The sequence below is a fragment of the Hypanus sabinus genome, chromosome X1, assembly GCF_030144855.1.
Source record: "Hypanus sabinus isolate sHypSab1 chromosome X1, sHypSab1.hap1, whole genome shotgun sequence".
Classification (NCBI taxonomy): domain Eukaryota; kingdom Metazoa; phylum Chordata; class Chondrichthyes; order Myliobatiformes; family Dasyatidae; genus Hypanus; species Hypanus sabinus.
Genome location: NC_082738.1, coordinates 45,336,353 through 45,358,776, shown reverse-complemented (window position 1 = coordinate 45,358,776; position 22,424 = coordinate 45,336,353). Strand labels below are relative to the sequence as shown.

At 38.9% G+C, this 22,424-nt stretch overlaps 1 protein-coding gene across 1 annotated transcript in view; it reads left to right on the top strand.

The window, feature by feature from the left end:
- Positions 1-22,424, top strand: part of etv4 (ETS variant transcription factor 4) — a 114,843-nt gene that overhangs the window by 30,290 nt on the left and 62,129 nt on the right. The window contains exons 6-7 of the mRNA XM_059956531.1: positions 18,007-18,133; positions 21,376-21,555. Coding sequence (XP_059812514.1) covers positions 18,007-18,133; positions 21,376-21,555 — 307 coding nt within the window. The remainder of the gene's footprint in view (positions 1-18,006; positions 18,134-21,375; positions 21,556-22,424) is intronic.

Sequence of the window (22,424 nt, the reverse complement as noted above, 5' to 3'; positions counted from 1 at the left end):
CAGTGAGTCAGAAGGTTGTGGATTCAAGAACCACTAGATTTGTGCACATAATCTTAACATTTCAGCCCAGCCCAGAATGAGTGCTGTACCATTGGAGATCCTGCTTTCTGAGCGGTATTCTGCTTGGATCTTGTAGTTGCAATGAAGATGAAGTTGTCATCGTTACCTCAAAGAACATAGAACATTACAGCCCAGTACAGTAGCTGGGGCTCATGATGTTGTGTCAGACTTTTAACCTACTCTAAGATCAACCTAACCCTCCATTTTTCTGTCATCTATGTGCCTATCTAAGAGTTTCCTAAATGGTCCCTCATATACCTGCATCACCACCACCCCTGGTATAACAGAAACTGCATGTTTCTAGTCTTATTGCCTGAAAACTTCTCTACAATTTCAAATAAATCTATTGTTTATGGATGGTAATCTCTCAGCTAAATACTTCAAAATGTGATGAAAATTCTAAAGCTTTGAAGTATTTCTTACCTTGCACCCTAATCTTTATTTCAGGTTCTGAAAAATAGTAAAGGTTATGTGTATTCCTTCACTGTTTCCTGTGTGTGAGAATTGATTAATGTAATTAACTGCTCAGTGAACTAAGCAAACTCCAGGACCCAGCGCTTGGCAGCAACCAATATGGAGAAAGGGAAAGATCAACTACGGCAATCCTCGAGGAAAGTTTTCTTTGAGGTCAGAATTGAATACCATTGGTTCACTGCCCAAAGTAAAATGTAAGCCAACAAACCAAAGCCCCTTCTGCTCAGTCAGCTGGATGTAAAATGCTACCTGAGGATACTTCCTGAGCTGCTGATTGTTTTCAGCATTTTCTATTTTTGATTCAATTCTTCTTTATGTCCCAGCCCACATTTATCCCTTGATTGCTATCAGAAAATGATGATAAAAGGTCCTTAAGACCGTAAGCCACAGGAATAGGAGCAGAATTGGGCCATTCGCCCCATCAAGTCTGCTCCACTATTCCATCATGGCTGATTTTATTCTCCCTCTCAACCCCCTTCTTCTGGCTTCTCCCCATAACCTTTGGCACCCTTACTAATCGAGAACCACTTTAAATATACCTAATGACTTGGCCTCCACGGCTGTCTGTGGCAACAAATTCCACAGATTCAATAGATTCACTCTGTTTCTCTTTCCACATCTGCAGACTGACCTACGGAGTATTTCCAGAATGATTTTTGTTTCAGATCTCCACTACCTTGAGTATTTTGCATGTGATTTCCGCCATCCATATTGCCTGTCTGTTTATTTGTTATGCACTAATGTGGCTAGAGTGCTTTGCTACAAGCTGACAATGAACATTTTTGCAAAGTACTTCACTTGCTGGTGGATGGTGTAGTGGCAACCGTACCGGACTTCAAGGCAAATAGTCCGTGCTGGGTTGAGTGTCGAATGAGCAACTCAGCCTCGTTAAAAAAGACATGCTAAGGAAATGGCAAAATTGCCACCCAGTGCATCACAAGGGGTGAGGAGGAACAACAACAATAATACATTTCACTGGTTCTGAAATATTTGTGATAGCTTGTATTGAGAAAAATGCTTAATAAATATAATCTTGTTCTTTATTAAGCCAAATTATTACTATCATCAATTTTCTTTAAATTTACTTTTCTGTTAACCTTTAAACTTTTTGATCATGCAGGGCCAGGAAAGACAGCCCCTTGATATATTTGGACCAAACAATACTCTGGACCATGGCCTAAAGAGCTGAAACCAAAATAATGCTGTTCCAAAAACATCATTCCATTTGTTGATATGTGTCTCCTAGATTCCAAGACTCCCTCCACCTTGCCATTGTGTTTTTTTTTTGTACACTCCCCCCCCCCCCCCAAATGTCTTTGTAAGAGTCTTCAACATCACTTGTGCACCCACCTCCTCTGCTAGGACATTAAATTGATTCGCTTGTAGCTTTTTAAAAAAAAACTGCAGACAGTAGAAATTTGACACAATAACTGAAAATGCTGAAGGTGCTCATTAAGTCGGGCAGCATCCATGGAGAGGGGAGCAGAGTTAATTTTAAAAGTTTATGATCTTGCATCAAAACCTGGTCTTTAGTTGCTTAGTTTCAATTCTTCTTCTTCCATATACTCATGTTCACAGCATTCCAGTTCACACAATCATTATTCCTGAATCTAAAGCATGAAGGAAAAATTGTGACAGATGTATCTACACATCTTTGTCTCTTATCATTAGGTCCTGGAAATTGGTTTATTGTGAGTGCTGTCATTTTCTCTAATCTATTTTTCCATGTCAAATCTACTGTCCACCCTCCGTCCCCAACACTTACTGAATTCTACTTTTCTCCCTCTGTTCTCTTTGATGCATAAATAAAATTGCTGAATTTTACTGTTGTTTGTTACTAAACTCCTTTTCATTATATGTTTCCACTGGTACACCTGTCAAATAAAAACAGCATTCACTTTGTGAGGTATTCCTACTGTACACAGTGAACATTTTATTATGTACACCTGGTTGTTAATGCAAATTTTCAATCAGCCAATCATGTGTCAACAACTTGATGCCTAAAAGCATGCAAATATGGTGAAGATGTTCAGCTGTTGTTCAGTTCAGACATCAGAATGGGGAAGAAATGTGATCTAAGTGACTTTGACTGTGGAATGATTGTTGGTGCCAGACGGGGTGGTTTGAGTATCTCAGAAACTGCTGATCTGGGATTTTCACACACAACAGCCTCTAGAGTTTACAGAGAATGGTGCAAAAAAGAAAAGATGCTCATTGGTCGATAACTCCTTGTTGGTGAGAGAGGTAATGATTAGGGGTCGTGCTGGTTGAATTTTCAGTTTAAGGACCGAATGGTTGAAAGGAAATAGCTGTTCTTGAATCCGGTGGTGTGGGATTTAAGGCTTCTGTACGACCTGCCCAGTGGTAGCTGTGAGAAGATGGCAGTGCCTGGTTAGTGGAGGTCCTCAATGGTACAGCATTTCCTGTAGAAACAGCTGCTAGTCAGAAAGAATGTACCCATGAGTCTGCAGCTTCTTAATTTTCAATTTGAATTATCGTACCAGACAATGATGCAGCCACACAGGATACTGTTAGCAGTACATCTGTTGAAGTTTGTTAGGGTGCTTGGAGTGTTTGCGATTGTACCTCTGTGCTGGGCTCAGGATAGGTTATCCAGTAAGTTAAAACCCAAAATGTTAAAGCAGTTGGCACACCTACTGCTGATCCCTCAAAATAGATTGGTGCATGTCTGCCGTCCTTCGCCTTAATGAAGTCACCAGTTAGCTCTTTAGTTTTACTAGTAAAAAGTTGTTGTTGTGGCACCACTGAACCAGGTGTCTTAGCTCACTCTGTTACGTTGACTCATTGCAACATGTGATTCTTCCAAGAGCAGTAGTGTCACTGGCAAATTGTGTAATGTATATACAGTATTTGCTCTGCACGGTCTGTTGTTTATTGGATTTTGCCAAAAGACTATATTTACAGAACAAGGACTGTGCTGTTTTGGAAGCTATTCTTTTTTACTTAATATCTAATTGCCAATTTAGATGAACAAATGTGAGCCAACTCATAGAATTAAATAATTCAGAGAAAGCCCATCTGTAGGTAACTTGAGTATTTTTGGAGTGATTAGCACATTTTATATGAAAATCATGTGAAAATTATTTTAACTCAGGATATAATGAAACCACAAGCACTTCTGTGGACTTTTCACCTTAATGCACCTGATAATTCTTTGATATCAGACAGATATCATTATTTGAGTAATGCACACTCCTGCCTTAAAATTGTAATTGGAGATCAAAGGTGTGATCTCTGAGTATTGTAGAAGAATCACAACAAAACACTAATAGATTTACTGTATGCTTGCAATATTATTTGTATTTATTTCCTCTGCCAACTTTGGAAGCTTTCACCCCTTTTTTAATATCATTAAAATTGCCACAGTAACAATTACACCCTTGCGTTTCAACAAAAAGAAACTGGTTCCCTCTACTTAATTCTGTTTAATTTTTAGCTTTTTTAAAAAAAAAATGAGCTTTATTTTAAGTTAAATTTTACACTTTTGCTGCCCATATGCTTCTAGGCTTGAAATTGACTGGTCCTTTTTAAGCAAAGCCATTAATCGCTACTCTAAAATGGAGAATTTAACACCATATTAAATATTAACCAACAGAACTTTAAGTGCCTCAGTTTAAATTGCCCTTTTGAGAGCTGAGTGATGGCTAACTACCTAATTATAAATCAGTATTTTTCCTAATGAGTTAATTATAGGTTACAACCAACATTACTGACGTGTATTTTGAATGTAAGAAGAAAGTTGAAAAATCAGTGGTGCATAAAGCACAATGTAAACTATCCTAATAGCTAAGAGACCAGTTGGGAAATGACAGAATCATTTGAAAATTTAGCATGTGTTCAAGCTTGTTTTTTTTTAAAAAAGAAATCTGTTCCTTACAGAAACAAATCTGACTCATCTCAAATCATACTTCAAATCAGAGTCTTTCTCCATTTGTGTGACAGCTGGGAATTAAGTGCTCTATCATTTCACATTTGTTGCTATCACAATAGCATTATTTGCTATTTAGTAAGTTAATAAAATTAACTTTGAACCTTTTTTAAAAATCAGAGTACATGTATGTCATCACATACAACTCTGAGCATTATTTTCTTGTGGGCATACTCAGCAAATCTATAGAATAGTGGGTATAAGGGGATCAATGAAAGATCAACTAAAGTGAAGAAGACAACAAACTGTGCAGATGCAAATATAAATAAATAGCAATAAATAATGAGAACATGAAATAACAAGATAAAGAGTCCTTAAAGTGGGATAATTGGTTGTGGGAACATCTCAATCGGTAAGTGTAGTTGTCTCCTTTTGTTCAAGAGCTGGATGGTTAAGGGGTAGTAACTGTTCTTGAACCTGATGGTGCAAGTCCTGAGGCTCTTGATGGTATCAGTGAGAAGAGTACGGCCTGCGTGTTGAGGGTCTTTGATGATGTTGACCACTAGCTTTAGTTACTGAAGGGTGAAATTACTTCAGCAATGAAGAAAATAATAAGAGATTGTATGATTAGAATGATGAATGAAAAGGATATAAGGTCTTAGGATCATCTGGTAACAGCCATAATATAGAGTATATTAATGTGGAGATTAGACAAGCATATAGTAAAGACAGAGGGACGATAAGTTTTTACCAAAATGTACTGGGTAGCTGAATGCAGACATGCATCAGAAGAGAAGAACAGGAGTAGACCATTGTACTCCCAAGTCTGTTCCAGCAATAAATGAGATCATAGTTGATCTGTGTAGTGGTTCACCAGGAGAATATGATGCATTCCCATTCAGAACTGCAGCTTCACGGTTCCAGGGTCATTTGTTGAAGCCTAACCTCAGCTGCTGTCTGTGTGGTATTTGCATGTTAGCCCTGTGATATATGAGTTTCCAGGTCCTAAGAATACACTGGTGAGTTGGTTGGCACTCTACCTTTCTCCTTAATCTGCAAAATTAACAAAAAGGGATGTTAGAAAATAGATATATCCAGAAAGAGAGGGGAATGAAACTCTTTAGTTGCTTTAGTGATGGCCTTCATCCATGTTGTAATAATTAATTAATCAATCAATATTTGTTCTATATTTTTTAATACCTCTAATTAACCAGCCTCTAGCAACCTCAAACTTAAATAGATCAGTTATCAGTTGCAGACTAAGTTCTAAACTTTCACCACTGCATGTGGAACAGAGGTCCCTAACTTTACTCCAAAGAAGGCCTATCCCCAATTTTTTGATTAGTTCCTTAGTTCTAACCTCCCCTCTTAAAAGTTTGTCTACTCCATCACATCCCCTTAAAATCTTGAAAACCTAGTTATCTCTTTTTATAAATTAATCTTGAAGATCCAGTATCAATCCAGCAAATAAACATTATATCAGTTCCTTGACTAATTCTGCATGTCTCTCCTTGAGTACGGTGATTGAACCAGGACCTTTTGGTGAATTCCTTTAATTCCCTTAGATTACACAAAATTATGAATGTCATTACATCATGATAAGGGAGTCTATCCAGGCAAATTTAGATTAGTTAACCTGACATCTGTTATCAAGAAATTAGATCCATAGTCAGGGCAGGTTCCCTGAAAATCTGTAGATCTAAAAATGGGAATGTAAGAACATAGGAGCAGGATTAAACCACTTGGGTCTACCAGCCTACCCTATTCTTCAACAGCGCCATGGCTGATCTGCCCCTTTACCTTTTCTCTGCCCCTAAATCCCTCATCCTATTTGATGAACTTGATTGGAGAAAGAATTTATTCTGCAACAATAGTGCACAACTTTGTCAATTCAGAACATTCTAAGGGTAATTTCTTTAAGGCATACCAGAATGAAACAATATTTCTCCTTCCAAGTGACTTGGATGGCTTCAATGCTATCTTTCACTCTTGCTCTGACATAACTTTTCAGTTCGATTCAGACAATTGAGCAAGTGAAAGCAGGAACTAGGTAAAAAGATAAATCTGGAAGTGGTTAAGTCATACCAAATTATATTTTCTCTCTCTGAAAAGGTTTCATTGATGGTTTTCCTAGTTTTTGAGGACCATGGATACAAATGAAGGGTGCAGCACACCCAACTTTACAGAAGAAACAGCAGGCAAGGAATCATATCTAGGCCTTATCAGAATTAATTTCAAAATTTAAAATAAATTTATTATCAAGTACATGCATGTCACCATCTACGACCCTGAGATTCATTTTATTGAAAGCATTTACAGTGGAACAAAGAAATACAACAGGATCAATGAAAAACTACAGACAAAGACTGACAATCAATGTGCAAAAGAAGACAAACTGTGCAAATACAAAAAAAATAATCAATCAATAAATAAGTATTACTGAGAACATGAGTTGTAGAGACCTGATAAGCAAATCCATAAGCTGTGGAATCAGCTCACTGTTAAAGTGAGTGAAGTTATCCACATTGGTTCAGGAGCCTGATTGTTGAAAGGTAATAACTGTTCCTAGACACAGTGCTGTGGGATCTGAGGCTCCTGTACCTCCTTCCTGATGGTAACAGTGAGAAGAGAGCATAGCCTGGATGGTGCTTTCCTGTGATAGTGCTCCATGTAAAATTTTTAAAAAGTTTGCAGAACCAATGTGCACTGCCATTCGTCTGAGGATAAGATTGATGTCTAGACAAGCTTTATGATGGGCAGGATTGTGTATGGTGGAGTGTATTGAAAATAGTTTTAAATCAGCAAATGGAAAGATAGAAAAGCTCGATTATGCAACAAAGCATGGGACCGATTGAAGAGTGGGAGAGGTATGTGGTGCTACAGATTTGATAGTCAGTTTACAATATGATGTTCCTTCCTGAATTTCCTAGAGACAAATTACTTGTGACATCCATCTGCTAAAAAGAGGTCAAATATTCTCAGACACTCTTGAGTCATGTAAATTCAGGCAGTTAACCCTTTATTACAGTAGCATTTCTGAACCTACACACAAATGAGGTAAAGGTGTAGTTTAAGAATAAAGTTGATGAATGCATTATCTATATAAAATACTCTAGTAAGTAGTTTAAAATCCACTCTTTAATCAAAGATCTTATGGCTTCTGTCGTATTATGGCATTTATAAAGCCAGATTACTATGAACATTATTAAATATGGGCTCTTCAAATTCTTAACTAATCTTGGAAGTATAGATTTTCTTGGTTGAGAGTTATTTTTTTAATGCATTGGATGCCTTGTCAATGGGAATGATGCTTAATCAGACTCCTTTGTAAATGTTACTGTTTCTCATTAAAACCATGTACAGGATTTAATGAATAACATAACTCTAGTAGATTCAAGGCAGAAAGAGATGTTCTTTTTTAGTCCTTTCTCCTTCATCTATTAAAGGTGCTAAATGATTAAAAAAAGACAACTCTTTCCCCTGATGTCAATTCTTTCTGTGTGGGTTCAGACTGTGCTGTGATGCCATTTCATTTTTGTACACAGCCATCTTCACTGAACTCCTGCAATAATATTTCCTCTTTTTTCCCTCTTTAGGGAGCAATTTCAAATGCAGTTCCCCTATTGATACCCTAGCTGAGAGTGACTGATACCCTTGCATGGTGGTCATATTACTTAATCCCAGGAATGAAAGGGTTAACATATGAGGCATGTTTAATAGGTCTCGGCCTGTACTTACTGGAGTTTAGAAGAATGGGGGGGATCTCATTGAAACCTATCATATATTGAAAGGTCTAGATAGGGTGGAGAGGGAGAGGATGCTTCCTATAGTGGGGAAGTCTAGAACCAGAGGGCACAGCCTCGGAAAAGGGAAAGGAGCAGTACTGGTTGTAGGTTTCTTGTGGAAAAAGGGAGGGAGTGCCCATCACCATAAGAAAGGTCAGGCCAACACTTCAGAAATCTCTCTGGTTTCCTGTGTAGCATGTTAGCATACTGCAACTGGTAGAGCCAGCTCTCCGGATGGACTGCAGGTACAATAGTGGCATTCAAGAGAAGTTTTGAATACATACGGAGGGATATGGCTCATGAAGTTGGAATGGATTAGTTTAAATTGGCAAAATGCACAACACAATTGTCATGGGCTGAAGGGCCTGTTCCTGTCCTGTTCTATATTCTATGACGGTAATGCAAGTCCAGAAGGTTTTTTGCATGTATACATTCTGTCTGCTTACATCTGGAATATGTGCATCTACAGCAATTTTAGTGAAACAGAAACTGTACACTGGATATAAGTGCTTTCCTTGTACTCTGAGGTATATGGTAGTAAGAATAGTGAACAGACTTTTAACTGGTTTGTGCTCTGACCCCAATTGCAGAGTCCTGGGAGGAAGCAAGCCCATCTGTTTATCATTTGGTTTTAAGCCCGTTACTCTCTATTATAAACCAAATGATAAATCTAACCGGTCAGCGTAATTTCTGCACTAAACTAAAATAGTTATCTCCATTTTTATTAACTTTCAAGGCATTAGTCATGGGATAGCTTAGGCAGCCATGCATGGTTCCTCTGCATTGAACAGTCTAAATCAATCAACCACATATATGTTAAACAGATTTGGAGTTTGTGAGGCAGCCCATTAAATAGTGAGCTCGCAAATGGTACGATTTTTGCCAAGCAAGGTGTGATTTTCATGATTTAATATTCATGGTAAAAGCAGAAGTATTTGTCAGTGACCTCAAACATAGTTCCTCTCAAAGATTTAGTGGGCATTTGAATGCAGGTTTACTTTTTTGCTCCTTTCTACAGTGAATCTACAGTATAGAGTCCAGCAACAATGCAGCCAAATTAAGCAGCCAATGACATTAAAATAGTCTTACAGACCACAAAATAACCAGTAAAAAGGAATATAAATCACATTTAAAGTAACATAGAAATTTAGTTAATATTGAGAAATACTCTTGAGTAAGAATCGCAATATGAAAATAGTCATTTAAAAATTTACTGTGTTAATCATATAAAAATTAAATTGGACTTTTGGGAGGGAATGGGACTTCATTCATATTTTCAGAGCCAGAGAGGGAGTAGAGCATTAATGATGATTCATACTTCATTCATTAAGGTTTAACAGTATCATTTTGCTTTTATTGCCTGGCTTGAATATATAGAAAAATGTAGATACAGGTAGTCCCCGAGTTACAAACATCCGACTTACGGGACAACTCGTACTTAATGAACCGAGGAAGGAGAACGCTGTCTGCCATTTTAAGTCGTTGCCGTTGACACAGTGTTGTGTGTCACTTTGTATTTCGCTTAAATTTTTCTTAGCAAGATTCACCCTGACCCTGCCCACCCCCCCCATTCTGGTTGGCTGGTGGCGCAGTGAAATCAGTCCCGGGCTTGAGACAGACCGCTCCCGTGCCGGGTTGATGTCAATCCAGTGACTCCCGTACCATCCATGCTGGGTTGATGTTGAGCTTGCAACTCAACCTCGTAAAAAAAAACACTGCTACCTCCAGTTTAAATTCCCACACCGAATTTTGTGGATGATCAAAAACCCAAACCCAGCACAAACCCCACTTGTCCCTTTTAGCCTGCCTCAGTATGGTGGTCCTTAGGACCCAGTGGACCTCGGGAGCCAGCGCAGGTTGGGACCTGCCGTCCACAGTGTTTCTGTTCCATTGACGGGAAGCGATCGCGGTTGAAAATAAAGTGGAAATAATAAAGCATTGGGAAAGAGGCGAAACACCATCAGTCATTGAAAAAGCGTTAGGCTATAGTCGGACAATGATCAGAACAATTTTAATGGAGCATGTGAAAGGCCCTGCCGCGATAAAAGCTACAATTATTACTAAGCAACGCAGTGAATTTAATTATTGGAATACATATGTTTCTTAAGTGTTTTATATGTATAGAAAGGTAAAGTATATACTATATACTAAGACAAACGTTGAACTAACTGACGCTAAATAATACCGGATGTACTTGTTCCGACTTACGTACAAATTCGATTTAAAGACAGACTCAGGAACGGAATTCGTCCATAACCCGGGGACTGCCTGTATTTATAACACACCAGTAACTGCCACTGATGATATTATGTAACAGTGCAGAGTATCATATGTTATTTTTTAATTGTAGATGTGAAGATATTGGAAGTGTTAGTTTTGTAGAGTAATAACAGTGAAAACCAACTGTCATTGTTAAAACAAAATCCAACCCAATCTGTATTGATAGTTGACATGAATACTAAAAGCTAACTGGGAGCAATGTGGGACTAACTGTGATTTCCCCCCCCCCCCCACCCCCGTTTGACTTCGCTACATTGTGTTCAATTCCTCAAAGCTGAACCATTCTAATATTTGTTGTAAGTGGCAATTTTTAACCTCTGAGCTCAGGAAATGGATACTAGAAGCCTTCTGCATCATGAAGGGTATGGCATCCCAGCCCTTCAATGTCAAAAATAGCACAGGTGTAAAGAGACTCAGGGGAGTGAAGACACTGGAATTTGAGACAAAAAACAAATTGCTGGTGGAACTTAGTTGGTTAGGCAGCATCCATGGATGCAGAGGGGTTGTTGATTTTCCAGGTCGGGACCCTGCATCAGCATTTAGAGTATAGAAAATAGAGTTATAGAGACATACTACAGGGAAACATGGCCTGTTTGGTCCCTGTACCTCTCAACCTTTCCTTTCCATGTACTGTACCCGTTGAAGTGACCAGATAAAAGGAATCAGTGGGAGAATCTATGATAAAACCTCAACACCAATCACTCCCAATCTTTAGTGCAAGAGAACTGAATCCAATTGTCCTGCCTTTGTCATGTCAACATAGGGTGGTATCAAATCTAAGACCATCTAGCCTAAATGCCTCAATACCATGCATCTTTTATTTTCATATGGAGTGTGGCTGCTGCAATTTGACCTCACAATTATTGCCCATTATTAGACCATCAGATCATAAAATATAACAGTAGAATTAGGTCATTTGGCCCATCGAATCTGCTCCGCCATCTTATCGTGGCTGAACCAATTTTCCTCTCAGCCCCAATCTCCTGCCTTCTCTTCGTATCCCTTCATGCTCTGACCAATCAAGAATCTATCAAGAAATAAGAGAATTAAGCGTATGCTAAGCAGATAGTTTGTGAATTGTATCACTGTGGGTCTGGACTTGTATGCAGGCCTGCATAAGTAAGGACATTATATTTCCTTCCCAGAACCAGACAGGTTTATAACTACTATCTAGAAGTTTATGTGTATTTAATAAGATGAAATGAAATTCGGAAGATGCCACAGTAATCCAGGCCTCTGGATTACTAGTTGAGTAAAATAACACGAGAGTCCCTTAACCTTATTGGGTCAGCTGTTGCTATTACAATGGGTTAAAATGGGAGACAACAGCTACAACACAGTAACAGTATATTTTCATTTGCTTTTAGTTATATTTTCTTTACATTTATTCCTTCCTCATAGTTTCTCCCAAGCCTCTTTGTCTTGGGAAGTAGTCCAGATCATTAAGATTCTAATAGCACAAGAAAACAGAATGCTAGAAGAACCTAGCAGGTCAAGCAACATCTGTGGAGGCAAAAGGTGTAAGTCAACATTTTGGGTCAAATACCTGCATTAGGATTCAAAGGGAAGAGGAAAGGTGTCCAGTATATAGCGGAGTGAGGGTGGGTTGGAAATGAGGCTGAAAGATGATAGGTGGAACCAGATGAGGTGAGGGGGGTAATGATGGGCAGAGGGAATTAGATGGGAAGTGAAGAGGGGAAGCAATGGGAAAGATGAGAAAAGGAAGAAGAAACCATTGAACTAAATAGAGGCAGATACATTAAGGACATTTAAGAGACTTGGACAGGCACATGGATGAAAGACAAATGGAGGGCTTTGTGGGAGAGAAGGGTTAAATTGGTCTTAGAGTAGGTTAAAGGGTTGGCACAACATCCTTGGTTGAAGACATAGGAGCAGAGTTAGGTCATTTGGCCCATTGAAACTGCTCTGTCATTCCATCATGGCTGATTTAATAAACCTTCTCAACCCCATTCTCCTGCCTTCTCCCCATAATCTTTGATGCTCTGACTAATCAAGAATCCAACAACATCTGCTTTAAATATACTCAGTGGTTTGGTCTGTGGTCTGTGGCAATGAGTTCCACGGATTCACAACCCTCTGGTTAAAGAAATTCCTCCTCATCTCTGTTCTAAAGGGATGTCCTTCTATTCTGAGGCAGTGCCCTGTTGTCCTAGACTCCCTCACTAAGGAAACATCCTCTCCACATTCACTCTATTTATCAATGCCTCTACAGGCTGTACATAAGTAGGATACTCATTAGCTGTGCAGAACCAGTAATTAAGACTAGTTTAAAAAAAAGTACAGAGGTTGACTTGGCAATTGGGCTAAAGGGCCTTTTTCTGCACTGTACAACTCCATCACCATCTTGTGCTGGACAACATTGCACCTGATAGCTCTATGTTGACAACCCATACAAAATGCTGGAGGAACTTTTATGTCTGAAAGGAACACCCAGGACCTCACAATCAAAGACATACCGCAAGAAAACAAGTCATGTTCAAGTTCAGTTGTCATTCAACCATACATGTACACAGCTAAACAAAATATCAGCTTACCAGTACTTGTTTTTACCTGGTCTATTGCTTTCAAAGCCCTCCATGTGGCCTCCTCGAGAGTGGTGACTAAGGGACTGTAAGGAATTGTTTGATGGAGCACTTGTGTTCTATTTGCAACAGCCAACTCGAGCTTCCTGTTGCACTTCCTTTTAACTCTCCTTCCTTCATTGATACAGCAAGGCCAAACAAATTGGAAAAACAGCAACTTATATAACATTTGGGTAGCTTACATCCCATTCATATAGACTTTGAATTTTCCAATTTCAGGTAAAACACACAGCTGTTAATCTTTTCCACTCCCACCCTTAATTGTTCATCTGCTTCCAGCAGTCACCTACCAGCCTCCATTTCACCCTCCCTCATACTGCTATACACTGGCTATTTTATCACTTCCCTCTCAGACATCGTGAACTTTTCAACTTGAAACATCAACTAACATCTGTTGTCTTCACAAATGCTGCTTGACCAGCTGAATTCTTCCAATGTTCTGTTTTTCTTTTGTTTCCATATTTCAGATCTGCCATCTCTTTTGTCAACGATCACTGGCTGTCCTGCCCGCTAGTGTGATGATGATCCATATGTTATCTTGTTATGATATTACACTTTATTGTTTACCTATACCGCACTTCCTCTGTAGCAGTTACATTTTATCACGCATTGCTTTTTTTTTTTTACCTGCAAAGTGTAAGGATTTGATCTGTATGAATAGTTTGCAAGACAAGCTTTTCACTGTATCTTGGTGCATGTGACAATAATAAACCAATTCCAATTCTAAACTGCTCTTTATTGTAATCCTGTAACTAAAGGCATATGTTTTGTAAGACCCTTCCTTTTTCACTGGCACTTACAAATAATGGGATAGAAATGCACGCAAAGTGTTGGAGGAGCTCAGCATGTCAGGCAGCATCTCTGGAGAGGAACAAGCAGTCGTTGTTTTGTGCCAAGACCCTTCACCAGGTCTTCCATGGAATATCCAGGATAGAAATCCATCCATAGTCACATGTGCTAAATATGCAATATAGAAGTGGCTGGGAATTCTACTGCACTTCCACAGTTCTCCGAAGTCAATAGAAACATTTTGGAAGCAGAATACAGCATGAAGTAGCTCATATAATGACAATCTGATTCAGATGATCAAGGACAAATCTTCTCCTTTTTGGTAAAGTGAAACATCTGTTCCTGTAATACTTTATAACTTATCTCTGTATCGCGGACAATGGATTGCATTGAAGTAGTTAGCAGATGAAGCAGTTGTTTGTACTGTGTGGCTGTGCAATAAATTCTCCATTTTTCTACATCCAGTGTTTGAGGGTGAAATGTTGACCTGATAACACTGAGTTTAAATCTGAAGTCTTGTCTGAAGTAGCTGGCTATAATTTAAGATGTGGAGACAGAAGAATGGAAAAACTCAGCGTGAAGGAGCAACATATTCTGTCTGTGTGGCTTTTAACCTCATGGCGCGAACACTAATTTCTCTAACTTCCAGTAATTTCTTACACCTCTCCTTTCTTTCTTTTTCCATTTCCCATCTGGTTCCCCTCTCACCTCTTCTCTTCTCTCACCTGCCTATTACCTCCCTCTGTTGTCCCCTTCCTTCACTTTCTTTCATGTTCCACTGTCCTCTCATAACGTATTCCTTACTCTTCAACCCTTTACCTCTTCCATGTATCACCTCCCAGCTTCTTACTTCATCCCCTCCCTCCTCTTCACCTGGTTTCACCTATCACTTTACCCTCTCCCCCCCACCCCCCCACCTTCTTATTCTGGCTTCTATCCTCTTCTATTCCAGTCAGGATGAAGAGTCTCTGCATGAAATGTAGACTGCTTATTCCCCTCCATAGGTGCTGCCTGACTTGCTGAGATCCCCCACAATTTTGTGTGTGTTGCTTAAACCTGTAAAGTGTTCCATCACATTTAATGTAGTGCAGTTCCTTTTACAGCCACCAATGAAATTATCAGTAAACTCTTATTCCTCAGAATACCAACATCAGAGTAGGCTTTCTTCCTGTAGCAGTTTAAGTGATTGGTGGCTTATTGTGGAGAACAGAACCTGTTGCACTTCATTAAAGAGTGCACTGGCATCTTTAACATTTACAAGTATCATTAGATTCCAAGATCATGGCTGTATCTGTACATTGCCATCTGTCAGAGCAACATCCTCTCCAGCCTGAAATATCAGTTTATGATCATGAACTTGGATTGTTGGAATGGAGAGAGAAACCACAGTCTTCTCACCCAGAACAAGAGTTCTGCCAGATAAATGAAGTGACACATAACTTTGAGATCATTGGTTTACCTGATGTCAGTTTTAAAACTCAGCAAACATTCATAGGTTCCTACCAGTCAGTGTTTAACACACACAAATTGCAGGCTTATTTAGAAATGTCACTGTGGGAATGAAATAACATTGGAGATGTGGAAATCAGGAAATCCAATCATAAATCAAAAGGTTTAATGGAACTCTGAGGCTGTCTAGGGCTGTCAGGGCCATAGAATGTACTCTGTAAAGTAAACAGGATGTATTGCAGCCATCCAGTAGCACCAAGCTGAGTAGAAATTGATGCAGTCCCATAGCGTAAATAAGAATTTCCAGTCTATGCTTTGACCCACAAATCAGCACTTGGATTATTCTGCCGAAGCACCTCATATATTTTCTGACTATAGAGAGTTCATGAAGTTCATGGTGGAGAGGTGCTTGGGTATCCGGTCAGGTGGGTGTTATGAGGAGAATCCTGAGCAGCTAATTAATGGGGGGCAGTTAGGTTTGAGCAGATGTTTAGCAGCATGGGCTATCCAAATGAGAGGAGATTTAGCTAGGTGGCGATAGAAGGTGGAAACAAAATAGAAGGGAGAGAATTGAGGACAATACTATAACCTGTCATCATTGCTGATGGAAAGTTGAAGCTGGCAACTGAGATTCCAGTTAAGAGCTACTTCATTATTCACTGTATACCAAGTTGAATGTTGAGCAATTGAGATCAACAAAAAATGCACTTGATGTCACTGCTGATGGCACTAGTCCCTGTACTAATATACTACACGTGCTAAATGCCAGGAACAGGCCCTTCAAATCTAATCTAAAGATTATAGCTTCCATCATATAGTTATTGTAATAACTGTGTTGGCACGTGGCCAAGTGGTTAAGGTGTTTGTCTAGTGATCTGAAGGTCACTAGTTCGAGCCTTGGCTGAGGCTGCGTGTGTGTTCCTGAGCAAGGCACTTAACCACACATTGCTCTGTGATGACTTCGGTGCCAAGCCGTATGAGTCATAATACCCTTCCCTTGGACAACATCGGTAGCGTGGAGAGGGGAGACTTGCAGCTTGCCGGCAACTACCGGTCTTCCATTTAAAGAAAACCTTGACCAGGCTTGCTCCCTGGAAACTTTCCAAGGCACAAATCCGTGGTCTATCGAGACTAACGGAGGCCTACTGCTACTATTGTAATACAGTCTCCATTGCTTAGTGGTACACTGCAGACTGAAGCCATGTAACACAGATAAGTGAACGTCAAATCATCTGTTTTCCCACCCCCATTGCTCAATTTAACTCCCAGCTGGCTGAATACCTTTTCACACATATGTTACTCATACTCATTTGTCAAAAATTACTGTAATCAGATAGATGTACCTCAAGTTATCATTACAAATGGTAAGATGAAGATTGGTTTAATAATTAATCTGGATTCAATAATGGGAGCCAATCTCTTTATGCAGCAGATCAAATTCTCAAAGTGGCTTCAGACAGCTTCTGACACAGTGAGATCCTTCCTCTAATTCTGAGAATCAAGGAGTGTGGGATTTGTGCAAGGCAGTGCTGCTGATGTAGAACCCTAATAAAGACATCAATGACTGGTAAAGAAGGCGCATGGGGCTGACTTGTCTACTCTTCCTCTTATTTCATATGTTCTTATGCAATTGCAATCAATCCTTTCAAAACACCATTCAGTCTCAACAGAATGGAACTGTAAATAGAAACTTGAAGGTTAAAGGAGGCCTTGCACTAAAATAGCTCCTACCAGCATCTCAGAAGGCAGCACCATCCTCTTAGCACTATTCCAGAGAGTCAGCCTAGACTTTTGTACTCAAGTGCCAGGTGCGTTGATGTTAAATCCATAACCCTATAAGTTCTGTAGCAAGGATGCAACCACCTTATTACTGTTAGAACCTTTTAATCTAAATGGATGAGGTGGTTTCTTCCCCTCTGCCACCTGATTCCTAAATGGACATTGAACCCATGAACACTACCTCACTTTTATTAGTTCTGTTTTTGCACTATTTTTAATTCAACTATTTAATATACATATATACTTTAATAATTTACTTATTTATTTTCTGATATTATGTATTGCATTGTACTGCTGCCACAAAGTTAACAAATTTCATGACACATGCCAGTGATATTTAAATTTGATTCTGATTCTTGTGTCTAGAATATTATTTAGATTGTCCCAGGCTTGAAAGCAAGCATTATCTTCATATATTGGCTTATTTTTGTTTTCTTTCTTTCTTTCATCCTGAACAGGGCTCAGTGGTTTGATGAACAGTGGTGTACACGTTGGTGTGTATTGTATTTAGATGCAATGCTGTAGAGGGGTCTCATGAAGGATATCTTACTTGTTCCCTGTTTGTATAGATTTGTGAAATATTCAGATAATTATGCAAATATCCTGTCAATTCTAATTCTGAATCACTATAATCAATTAATCATCTCTGCTCTGCATTTTCATCTTGTACAAATGTATTTTACTCTTGAGTTATGCTTGGCTTCTCAAACTCAAAATCCAAACTGAGACAGTGACCAAGGGGTGCTTGTGCGTATCCTCTCTTGCTGCCTGATTTGCTCATGGTTTATTTTCCCATAGCTCTGGAAGTCATTCATTTGTGTTATTGATCACAACTCTACTGAACGTATAGACCAGAAGAGAATAGAATTTATCACAGGCATTATTTTTTCCCCAACAGTGGCTTTTCACAGTCCCACATTGAAGATTAAGAAGGAGCCACAGAGTCCTATCTCTAATCCAAGCCTGTCCTGCCGACATAAGCAGCCATACCAGTATGGCAGTGGGGAACAGTGCCTTTATGCCAGGTTGGTATTATGCAGTAATTATCATAAGCTTCGTAAAAGTAATTTTGGGGACAGAGAAAGTTCCTTTTGCAATGCACAATCGAAAAGAAAACAACCTTTGGTTTTATAGAAGAGAGGCTGGGAAAGTAAGAAAGAGGCCATTTAGTGTCTTAGTGAAAATAATGACAGGAATGGATGCTCAGAAATCAGAAAATTACCTAACATAATCTAAATAATGACAAATGAAGTGATCTAAGGAAAACTACTGTGAAATTAACCCTCTTCCCAGCTATTTTACACAGAATGAAATTGGCTGCAGCAAATGCTGTTGTGCAGGACTCAAAACCCATCATTTAGAGCAGATCCTGCATTTTTTATATAATATTTAGTTTTCAAAGTTATTTTTCTGCTTGTTATTTTCTTATGACAAGCTATAAGTAAAAGCTCAGTTTGGCAGCACCAAAGAATCTTTGAATTTTAGTGTACAGAAGGAAACGTTCAGCTCTTCAAGACTGTGCCAGACTCTGTATCAGAGCAACCCTATCAATTCCATTCTCCTCCCTTTCTCCACAACCCTACAAATAACTCTTTCAAAAGCACCGATTTTCTCTGTTTCCTCCACCCTTACACTAAGCAATCATAAACCTTTTTTGGGTTTGAAGAAAGAAGGAAGATAAATAGAGTTTACTTAGCATTAAGATACTAGACAACCGGAGAAGTAAAAAAGAATAATATTGTGAAAGTGATAAAATGGGAGACCTTAACCTGATCTGAAGGTTCTAAATTAATACATCGCTTTTTTGAACTTTGGACATTATTGTCATAACATTGCAGTTCCTGATGTTATGACCCAATGAAGTCCATCAATGAGCTATTTCCGTTTTTGCTTCATCCTCCTATGTTTCAGCTATATAAAAATACATGATCAGTCTGTGTGGAAAGGAATCTTTTATGAAGGAAGTCATAGAACAATAGGTGACCTTCACATTGCCTCAAAATATAAATATCATTTTCACATCCGCAAAAGAGTCTCTTTAATCGCTTCCTTGATTAAAATAATTTTTAAAATAATTGGAATGAAGTTTTTTTTTCACCCAAAGAAATGAAGCTTTGGATAATGCTGTTGTTCACCTGTCAGCAACTTCATTCTGCTTAAAACAGCTGGGGGTTAATTTCACAGTAATTTTCCTTAGTTCACACTGATCTGAAAACTGTTAGAGAAGGTGCCTCAGGATATGCCTGCATTACAAAAATAAAGATTTTGGCATTCAATCACATGTGGTATTTATTTAATGTAAGAGCTAGTTTAAACAAAGCTTGTAACTGGAGTCTGGTAGTTACAGTACATGAATGGTGTTTCAGTCAGACTGTGAGATGCAAGTTTCAATGACTATCTCAACCAACTTTGGCCTTTCCAATGTATAGTTTATCTGATACCCCCTCAAGATTTAGAGGAGAAGGGTGTGGAAATTACTTCCAGCAAAAATCAGCAAACTTCAGCAGGTTGACCACAGAGCAGTACTGTGCTTGGGAGATGTCTGCAGTTGAAGTTGTATATTCCAGACTAACAGTGCTTCACCAGACATTTTGCCACAGGTTGAGGAATCATGTGGCAAGATAACAGAGCAAAGTTACAAAAATATGTCACCACATTCTACTTGTGGATCGGGTTCCTGACTCTTGAGGCACAGACTCATATCTTCCTCAGTGATCCGTAGGTTCAACAGGAGCTGATAGTGTAACACACGGCATTAAGATGCAACTCAGCCTTCACTGAAATGTTTGCTCTAACTTCATGAATAGTTGCACAGACTGAGAGGAAATGTATTGCTGTTAAATGTATGTGCCTATTTTAAACATGATATAGCAAAATTTAATATCTGCAGTCTTGTAACCTAATACTATTGATACTAGATTTCAAATGCCACCTACCTTAAACACAGCAGAATGCTTATCAAGACCGGCTGTGTTTCCTCGATGGGGATCATTCATGAGTTTAACAGGAATAGAGAGGATGCTGTTGCATATGTTTAAATTTCTCCTTGCTGCTTCCAATATTTTTATTGCATGTTTGGCTTGGTCGGTATTTTGTTTTTCCCGATGCTTTCTCGTACTGTCAGTAATGGAATGCACTACCCATAGGTCTTGTATTTGAATGTGTCAGCCTGCTGCAGGATATATTAGTAATGGATGAATAAGGAATGTTTCATGCATTCATAACTCTCTATTAAAACAAGCCAAAAACTAAGCTAAGATTAATATTAATGATGTCCAATCTAAGATGGCAATATAGCTTGGCGGCTTTTTGCGCAAAATCCCAGTGTTCCAGGCAGGTTCCATTATCAATAAGTTGACCTGTCGGATTACATTGAGTGGAAACCAGACAAAAGGCTTTCTTCTGATTCTGTAAATATGACCAGCTGCTTGGCAGGACTTACCAAGTTCCTCTCTACATAGGCAAATGGCAGAAAAGAACTCTGTATAAACATTATATTAATCTTTTTTGTCATATATATTAAAGTGAATATTTCACTGTGTCACAGTTCTATTTGCTCAACCTTTCCCTGTGTTTGCACATCCAGAACTATGTGCTACATCTCAGCAGTATGTGCAGAACTGCAGGCTCAGAATGTAATTTGATGTGCTCTTTAATTCTGCCTTTGTACTCCCAATAAGGCAGAAATTTCAGGGAATTCAACTGTACTAGAATAAGCCTTCATGTCTAGAGCTATTGCAAGATAAGCAACAGTTCCGAATCCAGAATCACTCCTCAAAACGTTGACGCTTTAGACGGACATGAAGAACAAAGTATTGAGAGCAATGGAGAATGAAATACTAGAAGGCAGGGTTGAATACATGAGCAAAAAGAAGGGTATTAAGAACTCTTTTGGAAAGAAAGCAGGATATATTGAGGATTTGGGTGAAAGGTTTCAGTCGACCAAGTTTTTAGTAACTGAAAGAATACAGAACTCAAGTATGGGAAGGAGAAAAGGATAGGAACTAAGACATATGACCAAAGGAGATGCTGTTACTGTGGAATGTGTACACACAATTCTAGAAAACTTGAATGAGAAGGGAACAGGGAACCAAAATGAAGTCCAGGAGATGACCTTGAACAGCATTGAAGGAGATGAAATATGTTAAAGGAATTCCCCAAAACAAAAATAAACAACCTTTAATGAAGTGATGAATATTTCAGGAACAATGTAATAGAGAAATATTTGTGTATTGTTGACATATTTTGCTTATGCTTCCTCATTCAGTGCCTATGAGAAAAAGCCACAGGTTGGTCTCAACTCCCCAAATCCTGGGAATCCTTCAACTACTCCATTACAGCAAGTCTGCAATAAATCCACTGTGAACCCCAGACGGGACCATGGCTTTGTGAATCTCCATACACCCACTCAAGCTATGTCCAATGGCAGATACTCAATGGATCACAGGTACAGGCTCCAGAGATACCAAATCACATTTTTATTTCTTATTGAATATGAACAGGTTTCCAAAATATTTTACACTTTCTTCTTTCTATGATAAGTTGTTTGCATCATATTATCTTGTCAACATTTGCCTGCCTAAAATTCATCTCTGTTAAATAGTGTAAAGTGTATTACATAGGCATATCTTAAACTTATAATGATAGAGGGGGAGATCATTCTGCGAATTGGATCTAAGTTAGATCCCAAGGAAACAGTCTCGTTCCTCCTCCTCATATCCCTCTGCACTACTGCAACCTGTTCTCCCTTACACAAGCCTGTTAACTCCCCTTTGAGTTTTTTTTTCTCTCTGCCATTGATCTGCGCCAAACACCTGCAAGAAACCCTTGTTATCACGGAACATGTAAACTATACACAGACAGACCCAAGGTCAGAGTGTTTGGAGCTAAGAAGCACCAGAACTATCTATTTTCTCTTACCAGGCAATTAGCTTCTGTCTGTTATTTTAAACAGGACAACGTGATTTCATATAACATATTTAATGCTGTGTGTTACCGGATAAATTCAGTAATAACCACAAGCAATCATTCTGGTGTGGTTGAGTTAAGCTAGTGATATTCAGTCTAAAATATTAATTTACTGCAAGCAACTCTTGGGATTTCATTTGGAGGGGGAAAGACTTACATAACACAGTTTATAAAAGGCCATTGCAGAACTCACTACAGATCCCAGAATTATTTAGTTATGCATCAATCTTACTTAGTGTCTGTGTTTTTTTTACCACACAGGGCACTTTGGTAAGAGTGGTAGGAAAGCTCCTCATCATTGGAGCTGCACCTGATGTCGCTCTTTCGACTCTCAGTTGGGTCAGGGGT